General features: G+C 41.2%; 1 protein-coding gene across 1 annotated transcript in view; it reads right to left on the reverse strand.

The window, feature by feature from the left end:
- Positions 1–360: 360 nt before the first annotated feature.
- The window catches only part of LOC122550194, a 19813-nt gene continuing 5984 nt past the window's right edge, over positions 361–14189 (reverse strand). The window contains exon 2 of the mRNA XM_043690934.1: positions 361–2181. Coding sequence (XP_043546869.1) covers positions 1049–2181 — 1133 coding nt within the window. The 3' untranslated portion in view covers positions 361–1048. The remainder of the gene's footprint in view (positions 2182–14189) is intronic.

The raw sequence follows: 14189 nt of genomic DNA on the forward strand, positions 1-14189 counted from the left end.
GCACTAGCAAATCTCTCTGCAAGAATATTGGTGCAAATTTACTTGGAACACATGCTTTTTGTACAGATTCTGGAGGATATCCCAATGATCCATATGTTGGAATCCCACCCTCCTATAACGGTGCTTCAGCTGTTTATTTTCTTAATTCTGACCTCACTAGCACATGGCACAGAGAATAATCCCGAGGTTGCAACCTATCTAAATCACTGGTACCAACACTGACCATGATTTATAGCGGTGGTAAAAACAAGGACCGCAGATGCTGGAAATCAGAGTCTAGCTTAGAGTGGTGCTGGAAAAGCACAGCAGGTCAGGCAGCATCCGAGGAGCAGGAAAATCGATGTTTTGGGCAAAAGCCCTTCATGATTTATAGCTGTTCACTTTCCCCCAGAAGAATGTCTGAACCTGGCACCAGTGAGGCAACATGCCATTCTGCAGTCACAATTGATGATCGAAGAATCACCTGCCTGTTCTCCTAATCAATTAATCCCTTATCACTATTGTTCCTCCATTCTTCTTCTTCTTCTTCCTTTCCTCCAATACAAGAGATATCACAAATGTGGCTCTGACTGCACTCCCTGAGGAACCGGTGCCCTCATCAGTTTCCAAAATGATTTGTGAGTGGCATTTTAGTTACAGTAAAGCAATAAGAAGGGAAGCAGCAATAAGATACATTAAGGCCCAGGATTGAGAGGCTAGCACTTCAGCTTCAACTCAGCAACGAGAGAGAAGGCAGAGATTAACAGCTGCACCTAATCGGGGTACTGCTGATAAGGAAAAACATATTAGTCACATCACAGGGAAGTGGTGAGTTGATTGTATCAAGATTTTAAAAAGTATGTTTTTTGGAAGAAAGGATTAACTGAGAAAAGCAGGAATAACTGAAAGTCAGGGTCAATATAATAAAGTTATATAAGTAAGCAAAGTACGATAAAGGAAGTAAAGTCAGCATAAAGCAAGTAGATTTAGGACTAAGGAAGCTAGACTAAGTGAATGACTATTCTTGTTCTTACAATTCCATTTTCTTAAGAGCAGTCTATACTAACAATCAGAAATGAGATAAATTGAAGTAATAATGAACAATCAGCTCAGTTCTTGGTTTCATGGAAACACATGAGAACCCTTGCATCAAACAGCTATGGAATACAGCTGATCCTGTAAGACTAAAAGGCCAGGACATGATTCTGATAGGCACTCCACTAAAGGATGTGCTTTCATCCACTTCTATAGGGAAATCATCAATTTCTGCTTCCAGCTGTGGACTCTCAAGCAGGATCTGTCTCAGGCGCTGAAACTCTAAACGTTCCAGTAGAAGTCTGGCAGAATCTGTTGTGAGTGTGTGGGGGTTAACACACTGTAAATCCAAATCAGCCCCACACATGAGTAGAAGCTTGGACATTCTTGGAAGATTCAGCTGCAAAGCATAATACAAGGGTGTGCAACCATATCTGTCTTTGACATCGACCCCAAGATAATTGCCCTCAATGAGATACTGAACCACTGCTATGTTTCCAAAGCACACTGCTCTGTGCAGGATAGTTTGCTCCTGTTCATTTGTGGAATTCATATTGGTATCTGCTCCAAAGTCTATTAAAAGCTTCACAGTCTGCAAATCCCCTTTGGTACAAGCCAACCATAGTGGAGTGACCATGTTCTCCATGCAATCATTGACAATTGTCTTTATACATTGCGATTCTAATATGATGTTCTTCAGCCATTCAGTGTCTTTCAATTTCACAGCACAATGAATGTTCAACAAAGATGACTGAAGCTTTACTTTGGCATTTAATGCCTTCAACACTTTATGGTAACCTAGTATTTCTGCCATTTGCATAGCATTCTTACCAGAAAGATGTCCCACTAATTCACTATCCACTGGCTTTTGTTGAAGGATCTCAACAGGCCATTTTGGGCACCATGGAGAGTCAATAGTCAAGTCTACCAGACATTCCCAAGCGTCAGAAAGATACCACAAAAAGTCTATCATCTCTGGTCTGTTTGCACAGACTGCTTGGTGAAGAAGTGTGAAGCCATTCTCGTTCCTCACAAATGCATCCAAATGTATCTCATAATCTTCCAGATGGAATTCTGATTCACTAAAGTTTTCTTTGTTGAGAATGCAGATGAGAGTTTTCCAATCATTCTGGGCTACTGCTTTGAACAACTTCTGGATTGTGGCATCTATTCAACATAAGCAAACATAAGAGAATAACCATGATAAGGATGATCAAGAGTCTTTTGACCACAAAAATGCATTAAAATGGATGACATGTATTATTGTTGCTTGAATATGGAGACCAAAACTGCATAAAGTATCCCAGATATGATCAACTGAAAAGTCTGAACAATTGTATCAAGACTTCTTTATTCCTGTAGTCTAATTCCATTGCAATAAAGATCAGCATGCCATTTGCCTTCCAAAATATTCACTGAACTTGCTAATTACAGAGGAACCTCAATTATCCAAACAAGTCTTTAACCTTCCAAACATAGACTGGGACTGCCATAGTGTTAAAGGTTTAGATGGAGAGGAATTTGTTAAGTGTATACAAGAAAATTTTCTGATTCAATATGTGGATGTACCTACTACAGAAGGTGTAAAACTTGACCTACTCTTGGGAAATAAGGCAGGGCAGGTGACGGGGGTGTCACTGGGGGAGGACTTTGGGGCCAGCAACCATAATTCTACTAGATTTAAGATATTGATGGAAAAGGATAGACTAGATCTAAAACTTGAAGTTCTAAATTGGGGAAAGGCCAATTTTGACAGTGTTGGGCAAGACCTTTCAAAAGCTGATAGGGGGCAGATGTTTGCAGGTAAAGGGACGGCTGGAAAATGGGAAGCCTTCAGAAATGAGATAATGAGAATCCAGAGAAAGTATATTCCTGTTAGGGTGAAAGGAAAAGCTGGGAGGTACAGGGAATGCTGGATGACTAAAGAAATTGAGGGCTTGGTTAAGAAAAAGAAGGAAGCATATGTAAGATATAGACAGGATAGATCGAATGAATCCTTAGAAGAGTATAAAGGCAGTAGGAGTATACTTAAGAGGGAAATCAGGAGGGCAAAAAGGGGACATGAGATAGCTTTGGCTAATAGAATTAAGGAGAATCCAAAGGGTTTTTACAAATACATTAAGAACTAAAGGGTAACTAGGGAGAGAATAGGGCCCCTCAAAGATCAGCAAGGTGACCTTTGTGCGGAGCCCCAGAAAATGGAGGAGAAACTAAATGAGTATTTTGCATAGTATTGACTGTGTAAAAGGACATGGAAGATATAAAATGTAGGGAAATAGATGGTGACATCTTGCAAAATGTCCATATTACAGAGGAGGAAGTGCTGGATGTCTTGAAATACATAAAGGTCGTTAAATCCCCAAGACCTGATTAGGTGTACCCTAGAACTCTGTGAGAAAGCTAGGGAGGTGATTGCTGGGCCTCTTGCTGAGATATTTGTATCATCGATAGTCACAGGTGAGGTGGCGGAAGACTGGAGGTTGGCAAACATGGTGCCACTGTTTAAGAAGGGTGGTAAGGACAAGCCAGGGAACTATGACCAGTGAGCCTGACGTCGGTGGTGAGCAAGTTGTTGGAGGGTATCCTGAGAGACAGGATATACATGTATTTGGAAAGGCAAGGACTGATTCGGGATAGTCAACATGGCTTTGTGCATGGGAAATCATGTCTCACAAACTTGACTGAGTTTTTGAAGAAGTAACAAAGAGGATTGAAGAGGGCAGAGCGGTAAATATGATCTATATGGACTTCAGCAAGGCGTTCGACAAGGTTCCCCATGGGAGACTTGTTAGCAAGGTTAGATCTCATGGAATACAGGGAGAACTAGCCATTTGGATAAAGAATTGGCTCAAAGGTAGAAGACAGGGGGTGGTGGTAGAGGGTTGTTTTTCAGACTGGAAGCCTGTGACCAGTGGAGTGCCACAAGGATCGGTGCTGGGTCCTCTACTTTTCATCATTTATATAAATGACTTGGATGCAAGCATAAGAAGTATAGTTAGTAAGTTTGCTGATGACACCAAAATTGGAGGTATAGTGGACAGGAAGAAGGTTACCTCAGATTACAACGGGATCTTGATCAGATGGGCCAATGGGCTGAGAAGTGGCAGATGGAGATTAATTCAGATAAATGCGAGGTGTTGCATTTTGGGAAAGCAAATCTTAGCAGGACTTATACACTTGATGGTAACGTCCTAGGAGTGTTGCTGAACTAAGAGACCTTGGAGTGCAGATTCATAGCTCCTAGAAAGTGAAGTCGCAGGTAGATAGGATAGTGAAGAAGGTGTTTGGTATGCTTTTCTTTATTGGTCAGGGTATTGAGTACAGGAATTGGAAGGTCATGTTGTGGCTGTACAGGACATTGGTTAGGACACTATTGGAATATTGCGTGCAATTCTGGTCTCCTTCCTATCGGAAAGATGTTGTGAAAGTTGAAAGGGTTCAGAAAAGATTTACAAGGATGTTGCCAGGGTTGGAGGATTTGAGTGAGAGGGAGAGGCTGAACAGGCTGGGGCTGTTTTCCTTGGAGCAACGGAGGCTCAGGGGTGACCTTAAAGAGATTCACAAAATTAAGAGGGGCATGCATAGGATAAATAGACAAAGTCTTTTCCCTGGAGTGGGGGAGTCCAGAACTAGAGGGCATAGGTTTAGAGTGAGAGGGGAAAGATATAAAAGAGACCTAAGGCAACCTTTTCACGCAGAGGGTGGTACGTGTATAGAATGAGCTGCCAGAGGAAGTAGTGGAGTCTGGTACAATTGCGCCATTTAAAAGGCATTTGGATGGGTATATGAATAGGAAGGGTTTGGAGGGATATGGGCCGGGTGCTGGCAGGTAGGACGAGATTGGGTTGAGATATCTGGTCAGTGTGAACGAGTTGGACCGAAGAGTCTGTTCCGTATTGTACATTTCTATGACTCTATGAGTCGGGCGGGAAGTATTTTGTTCAGGTATTTGATATTCTGATAATCGATTTTATCCTAAACAAGGGAAGCCATACTGATCTAGTACTGTGCTCTACCAGAGATTTGTTTAAATCTATAATTTTGATGAGTCTGCTACTTAAACAAACTAATCTTTGCATTCTGCAAATTGCAGGTTAAACTGAGAACGACTAAACCCTTACCATCACATAAATATATGAAACCCCAGCATTAAGCAAGGTCCAGAACAGCTTCAACAATCATGAGAGTAATTGTCAGTTTCCACTGAACTCAGTTTTGCAATAGATTGACAGAAGCAATGCCTTGTACATGTGTTTACCTCCTCTGCCATTTTATCATGCATGGACCAGTAAAGTGATGGAAATAAAGCACTTACTTTTGGAAAGGACTATGTAACTAACCTTTATGTTTAAAAAAAATCCAGTTGCTATTGCTTGAGATGCTTGTGTGTCTTTGTTTTTGCCAGTGTTTTCACATGTTCTTTAGTACAGGTAATCCGAATTCACTTACTTCTTTGATGTAATGTTTTTATGGGACCTTAAGACCTTGTTCGGATAATCCAAAATTCAGATAACTGATATTCGGATAATCAAGGTTCCAAGATAGAATGAGCATCTTATAAACGCCACCTCTCGAAGATGCAAAAAAGCAGAAAGAAAGCTGACATAATACTTAAGTGACGGAAAGCACAGTCTGTTTAAAGATGGGACTGCAGGATGAAAGACAAACTAACTATATGATAAAATAAAAAGAGTTTATTTTCAACTTGCTATGTCTTCTTTGTAGCATACAAATAGAAGCCCTTTGGGAATGCTCCACCACTCAATATGATCATAGCTGATCCTCTATCTTAAAGCAACAAACCTGTTTCCTCCCCATATTCCATAATGTTTTTAAAATGTCTTTTTCTTGTATATATTCAGTGACACAGTCTTGATAACCTTCTATGGAAGTGCATTCCACAAGTAGGAGCAAAGTACTGCAGATAGGCTGTAAACTATGCTATAGTATGCAGTTAATCAGATTGAATAGTACTGCAGATAGGCTGTAAACTATGCTATAGTATGCAGTTAATCAGATTGAACAGGTCGGCGCAACATCGAGGGCCGAAGGGCCTGTTCTGCGCTGTGTTGTTCTATGTTCATTATCCTTTCCATAAGGAAATCTTTCCTCATCTCAGTCCTAAATGGTCTATTCCAGTTCCGAAGACTGTGTGCCCTGGTTCTAGACTCCCCAACCAGCAAATACATCCTCCCTGCATCTAGTCTGCTCAGATTGTTAGAATTTTATACATTTCAATCAGTGCCCCTTTCATCCCTCTAAATTCTAGTGAATTCAAGCCCAGTTGAACCATCTGTCCGCAGAGAACAGCGATGTCAGCCCTGGTATGAATCTGTTGGACCTCCACTACGCTCTCTCTATGACAACCCTGTCCTTTCTTAGGTAGAAAGACTAAAACTGCATTCTATACTCCACCTGTGATCTCACCAATGCCCAGCATAACTGCAATAAGATCCCTACTTCTGAACTCAAATCCTCTTGCAATGAAGGTCACCATACCATTTGTCTCCCTAATTGCTTGCGGCACCTGTCTCTCTTCTTTCATTGACTGATTTACAATGATATCTAGATCATGTTGTATATCCACACTTCCTAATATATCACCATTTAAATAATACTCTTCCTTTCTGTTTTTCTCACCAGCGTGTAACTACATATTTAACCATGCTGTACTGCTTCTGCCATGTGTTTGCTCACTTTTTCAACTTGTTTGAATCCATCTCTTTGCATTCTCTTCACAACTGATGATCTGCCCAATTTTGTGACGTTAGCAAATTTGGAAATGTTTCATTTTATTCCTTTATCAGGTCATTTATATATATCAAGATTGGCTACTGGGCCCAAGCTGTGATCCTTGTGGTACCCCTTTAGTCACATTGGCTTTCACTTGGAAAAAGAGCTATCTATACACAGTCTCTGGACAAAACCAACGTTGTCTACAAAATTCCATGCAAGGACTGCCACAAACACTACGTAGGGCAAACAGGAAGAAAGTTAGCCACCAGGATACACAAACACCAGCTAGCCACAAAAAGGCATGACCCTCTCTCCCTCGTAGTCCTACATACAGAGGAAAAAAACACCATTTCGACTGGGACAACACATCTATCCTGGGACAGGCTAAGCAAAGACATGCCAGAGAATTTCTAGAGACCTGGCACTCCAACCACAATGCCATAAACAAACACATAGATCTAGATACCATCTATCAACCCTCAGAAAACGAACAGGAAATGACATCACCACAAACCCCAGAAACCCCATTCAGGACAAACTTATAACTAGAAAGCAGGAGACAACAGCTTCGCTTCACTTGGAGGTCACCAATGATGATGTTACCTAGCCAGGAATGAAACGTCTGGATATCAAACCTACAGCTCAGCGAGCAAACCCAGCTCAGCGAGCAAACCTACACCCTAAACCTCAACCTGAGCTACAAACCTTCACAAACATTGCAAAAACACACTCTCTGTTTCTTGCCTGTCAACCAATTATTGATCCATGCCAATATATTGCACCTGTTCCACCTACTTTAACTTTGCCCACTAACCTCTTATGAGAGACATATCAAAAGCCTTCTGAAAATCCAAATACACCACATCCATTATCTACTCTACTAGGTGCATCCTCAAAAATCTCCAGTTGATTTGATCAACATGGTTTGTTATTCATAAACCCTTTCTGGCTTTGTCCAATACTGTTAATGTTTTCCAAATATTTCTTTATCACATCTTTTATAATGGACTCCAGCATTTTCATCTCTACTGGGGATTTGATCTCTTCCTTCCCTCTTAAATAGTGGGGTTACATAGGTCACCCTCTGACCTGTAAGAATTGCTCCAGACTTTCCAGAATTTTTCTTAAAATTCATTCTTGTGGGATGTGGGCGCCGCTGGCTAGCCAGTATGTACTGCCCGTCTCTACTTGCCCTTGAGAAGGTGATGGTGAGATGCCATATTAAACTGCTGCAGTCCATCCGCTGTGGGTTGACCCACAATGCCATAAGGGAGATTTGGAAGATAACCATCAATGTATCTAATATTTCAAAGTTAACAGTCTTTAGTACTCTGGGGTCACTATTATGGCTTTGGGATTTGTCAGCCTTTAACTCAATTAATTTTACATGCATCATTTTCTTAACATATCGATTTCCAACAATTTCACCCTTTCACTAGACCTTCTTTCATAGAATCCCTACAGTGTGGAAACAGGCCCTTTGGCCCAACAAGCAAGACACTGACCCTTGGAAGAGTAATCCACTAGAAGTATTCCCCCATATTTACCCCTGACCAATGCACCTTACCTAGACATCCCTGAACATTATGGGCAATTTAGCATGGACAATTCACCTAACCTGCACATTTTTGGATTGTGGGAGGAAACCACAGCACCTGGAGGAAACCCATGCAGACACAGGGAGAACGTGCAAACACCACACAGTCGCCCGAGGATGGAATAGAACCCAGGTCCCTGGTGCTATGGGGCAGCAGTGCTAACCACTGAGCCACCGTGCCTTCATTGCCCTAACATTTGTGGGGGAGAGGGGGTATTTGTATCATCTTTTGTGAAGCCAGAGTCATAGAGTCATACAGCATAGAAACAGTGTTCAACCCTTGTGTCATTTCTGCACCGGTCACATGCATTTTGTATTCTGATAATCATTCTGTGTATGGAAACACCCAAGCCTCTTTGAGCATCAATATTTAGAAGTTTTACGTCCTTCAATAAATATTCCAATTTTCTGTGCTCAGTTAAAAAGTAAATAATCACAAAACTTCGTAACAGTACATTCCATTTGTCAATTTTTTGCCCCATCACTTAATCTGTTTTTATTTCATTGCTAACTCACTCTCCATACTTTAATTCTATACCTACATTCATGTAGACTCAGTTCTTAACTACACCATTACTTATCTCTTCACGTCAAGTCATTAGTATAGACTGTAGATAGCTGATGCTTCAGCACTGATCTTTGCAGCTAAACACTAGTTACAGCCTGCCAATTTGAATGTAAGACCAAAAGATGTCGGAGCAGAAGTAGCCTTTTGGTCTATTGACTCTATTCTGCCATTCAAAAGGATCTGACAATTCTCAACTGCAACTTCTTGCCTTCTACCTATAATCCTTGATTTTCTTATTGATTAAAACTCTGTCTATCCCAGCCATGAATATAATATAATGATGCAGCTTCAACAGCTCTCTGTGGTGAAGAATTCCACAGATGCACAAAATTCTGTGAGAAGAAATTACTCTTCATCCCTGTCTTAAATGGGAACCCCCTTCACTGAGATCATGCCCACTGGTCCTAGACTCTCCCACAAGGGAAAATAAATTCTCCACATCTAAACTGTTAAACACCTTAACAATCTTGCATGTTTCAATCATGTCTCCTCTCATTACTGTGAACTGTAATCAGTACAAGTCCAAACTACTCAACTTCTGGATAGGATAAATAGGCAAAGTCTTTTCCCTGGGGTCGGGGAGTCCAGAACTAGAGGGCATAGGTTTAGGGTGAGAGGGAAAAGATATAAAAGAGATCTAAGGGGCAACATTTTCAAGCAGAGGGTGATACGTGTATGGAATGAGCTGCCAGAGGATGTAGTGGAGGCTTGTACAATTGCAACATTTAAGAGGCATTTGGATGGGTATATGAATAGGAAGGATTTGGAGGGATATGGGCCGGGTGCTGGCAGGTGGGACTAGATTGGGTTGGGATATCTGGTTGGCATGGACGGGTTGGACCGAAGGGTCTGTTTCCATGCTGTACATCCCTATGACTCTACTCATCATTAAGAAAATCCTCCACATGCAGAATCAACCCAGTGAACTCTCTCTGACTGCCTCCAATGCCAGTATTTCTTTTTCTAAGGGGATCAAAACTGTTCACAGTATTCCAGGTGTGGTCTGATTTTCATAGTTTTAGCGAGACCTTCCTTTTTTTAAAACTCAATTCCCTTTAAAATAAAAGCCAACAGTCAATTTGCCTTCCCCACTGAACATGGATGCTTTATGGATGTAGGTTTGCTCGCTGAGCTGGAAGTTTCATTTTTAGATGTTTCGTCAACATACTAGGTAACATCTTCAGTGAGCCTCCAGACGAAGCACTGCTGATGATTCTTGCTTTCTATTTATATGTTTGGGTTTCTTTGGGTTCTTGATATCATTTCTTGTGGTGATATCATTTCCTAAGGTGATGTCATTTCCGGTTCTTTTTCTCCAGCTGTAGTAAGTGGGGTCCAAGTCAATGTGTTTGTTGATAGATTTCCGGTTGGAATGCCATGCTTCTAGGAATTCTCGTGTGTATCTCTGTTTGGCTTGTCCTAGGATGGATGTGTTGTCCCAGTCAAAGCGGTGTTCTTCCTTATCGGTATGTAAGGATACCAGTGAGAGTGGATCATGTCTTTTTGTGGCTAATTGATGTTCATGTGTCCTGGTGGCTAGTTTTCTGCCTGTTTGTCCAATGTTTGTTACAGTTCTTGTGCGGTATTTTGTAAATGACATTAGTTTTGCTTGTTGTCTGTATATGGTCTTTAAAGTTCATTAGCTACTGTTTTAGTGTGTCGGTGGGCTACCATGATGCCAAGTGTCTGAGTAGTCTGACAGTCATTTCCGAGATGTCTTTGATGTAGGGGAGAGTGGCTAGGGTTTCTGGATGTGTTTTGTCTGCTTGTTTGGGTTTGTTGCTGAGAAATTTGAATACACTATGTAGGTGATTTTCTTCTGCTCTGCGTAGTTCCTCTGTGCTGCAATGTGTGATGGCTCGTTGAAATAATGTTCTGATGCAGCTTCTTTTGTGGATGTTGGGATGATTGCTTCTGTAGTTCAATATTTGGTCCGTATGTGTTGTTTTCCTGTAGACACTAGTTTGAAGTTCCTCATTGGCTATTTGCTCGACTGTGACATCTAGGAATGGTGCTTTGTTTTGTTTTCCTCCTTTTTAGTGACTTTTACACTAATAAGGGTATTATTGATGGTCTTGAAGGTTTCCTCTAATTTGTTTTGTGTGGTGATGACAAAGGTGTCATCCACGTAGCAGAACCAAAGTTTTGGTTTTTTGGTTGGCAGAGTTGTTTGTTCGAGTCCTGCATTACTGTCTCTGCTAAGAACCCTGATATTGGATATCCCATGGGTATTCAGTTGGTTTGTCTGTAGGTTTGTTGCTGAAGGTGATGAAGTGAGTGGTAAAGCACAGGTCCACTAGCTTGACGATACTGTCCTTGCAGATGAAGTTGGTGGTGTCTGGTGTACTGAACTACAGAAGCAATTATCCCAACATCCACAAACGAAGCTCAGAAGTATATTAATGCTTCTATATTCAAGTCCTCTCAAAATAAATGCCATCACTGCACTGGCTTCCGAACTAGAGACTCAGCCTGCAAGTTTACCTTGAGAAAATCCTAGACTAGAACTCCCAAGTCTCTTTGCACTTCAGACTTCTGAATTTTCTCCCCATTAAGAAAATAGTCCATGCCTCTATTCTTCCGACCAAGGTATATGACCTCACACTTTCCCGTGTTGTACTCCATCTGCCACTTCTTTGCCGACTCTCCTAACCTGTCCAAATTCTTGTGCAGGTTCCCCGCCTCGATCTATCTTTGTATCATCTGCAAACTTACCAGAATGCCCCAGTTCCTTCATCTAGATCATTAATGTATAAAACGAAAAGTTGTGGTCCAAACACTAAGTCTTGCGGAACACTACTTGTCACTGGCTGCCTCCCTGAGAAAGGCCCTTTTATTTCCATTCTCTGCTTTCTGCCGGACAGCCAAGCTTCTAACAAAGGTGGAGAAAATTGATTATGAAAGAAAATTGGCAAGAAATACAAAAACAAATAGCAAGAGTTTCTAAGGGTATATAAGAGAATAGCTAAAGTAAGTGGGGACATTAGAAAGATGCAATTGGGGAATTAACAATAGGGAACAAGGAAGTGGCGGATAATTTAAGCCATTTCTTTGTATTGGTCTTCACAATGGTGGCCACGACAAATGTACGAAAGGTAACACATATGCAAGGTGCTCATGGGAAGAAAAATCATCTAACAATCTCTATGACAAAGAACAAACAATTTGATAAACTAATGGGACTAAAGGCAGACTAGTTGTCAGGACCTGATTGCCTGTATCCAAGGTTATTAAAGAAATTGGACGCACAGTTTGAAAAATCACTGGTTGAAATATTATAGAATTTATTGGAGTCTGGGAGAATTCCAATTGATTGGAAAACTCTTAATGTAATGTCTCTGTTCAAAATAAAGAGAAGCAGGTGTAGAATCATAGAATCATACAGCACAGAAACTGACTGCTCAGTCCAAACAGTCCATGCCAACCATAATCCTAAACTAAACTAGCCCCTCTGCCTGTGCTTGGCCCATTTCTATTCAATCATTTCTTATTCATGTACTTAGCTAAAAGTCTTTTAAAGATTGTAACTGTACCAGTATCCACCACTTTCTCTGGTAGTTCATTCCACATACAAACTGCTCTCTATGTAAAAATATTGTCGCTCATTTAAAAAAAACTTTCTCCTTGCACCTTAAAAATATACTCGCTTATCTTGAAATCCCCCATCCTAGGGAAAAGATCCCTGCACTCCAACTTATCTTCACCTCTGATTATTTTATAAACCTCTATCCGGTCACCTCTCAATCTCCCATGCTTCAGTGAAGAGAGTCCCAGCTTACACAGATAACTCAAACCCTCTAGTCCCGACAACATCCTGGTGAATCTCTTCTGAACCCTCTCCAGCTTAATAATAAAACACATTACTTCAGATTGGCCTCACCAATGTCTTATGAAACCTCAACATAACATCCCAACTCCTACACTCACAGGTCTGAGCAATGAAAGCAAACATGTCAAATGCCTTCTTAACCAACCTTTCTAAATGTGATGCAAACTTCAAAGAATTATGTACCTGAAACCCTAGGTCTCTCTGTTCTACAACACTACTTTTAATTGCAAGTCCCGCCCTGGTTTGTTTTACCAAAATGCAATACCTTGCATTTATCCAAATTAAATTCCATCTACTACTTTTCAGCCCACTGATCCAATTGATCAAGATCTCTATGTAATCTTAGATAACCTTCTTCACTGTTCACTATGCCTACCATCAATATTGGTGTCATCAGCAAACGTAGTAATCATACTTTCCATATTCTCATCTAAATCATCTAGATAAATGATATACAAAAGTGGACCCAGCACTGATCCCTGTGGTGGCATTCCTGTGAATCTGTTGCCCTTGTCCTTCTAGATGGATGTGGTCACTGGTTTGAAGATGTTATATCAGAATCTCTGGTGAATTTCTGCAATGCATCTTGCAGCTGCTACTGAGTGTATACGGTGGTGGGAGTGTATCCTTCTCGGTGTTGCACCAATTAAGCAGCCTGCTTTGTCCTGGATGATGTCAAGCTTCTTGAGTGTTGATTGAGCTGCTCCTGAAGAAGGGCTTATGCCTGAAACGTCGATTCTCCTGTTCCCTGGATGCTGCCTGACCTGCTTTTCCAGCAACACATTTTCAGCTCTGATCTCCAGCATCTGCAGTCCTCACTTTCTCCTGCTCCCATATAGCCAAGTAGGGGGCATGCAATCACACTCCTGACTTGTGCCTTCTAGCTGCTGGACAGGCTTTGGGGAGTCAGAGGTGAGAGGTGCATTTGGATTTCAGAAGGTATTTTGTAAGGTCCTGCAGGAAAGGTTAATGCACAAGATAGAGCTAACAGTATTGGGTGTAATGTATTAGCGTGGATTGAGGATCGATTAACACAGAGAAGATAGAGAGTTGGCATTTTATCAGATGGAAAGGGATAAATAGTGAAGTACCACAAGAATCTGTCCTGGGACTTCAATTATTTGCTATCTATGTTAATGACGCGAACAAGGCAGTACAGTGTAATGTATCCAAATCTGCTGATGATACAGAAGTAGATGGTGGTTGGCGGTTGGGGGGTGCACAAAGTGATGTGAACATAAAGAACCTGTGAGGGGATGTAGACAGGTTAGGTGAATGGCAAAAACTTGGAAGATGGAGTTTTAATGTAGGACATTGTAAGGTCAAATATTTTGTTAGGAAGAATCAAAAGGTAAACCATTATACATGGCTAGAACAGGGACAGGATTGGCTGTTGCAGGTTCCAGGATTTAAATGTTTTAGTAGGGTCAGAGGTGGGGGTAAAA

The sequence above is a fragment of the Chiloscyllium plagiosum genome, chromosome 5 (genome assembly GCF_004010195.1).
Source record: "Chiloscyllium plagiosum isolate BGI_BamShark_2017 chromosome 5, ASM401019v2, whole genome shotgun sequence".
Taxonomy (NCBI): domain Eukaryota; kingdom Metazoa; phylum Chordata; class Chondrichthyes; order Orectolobiformes; family Hemiscylliidae; genus Chiloscyllium; species Chiloscyllium plagiosum.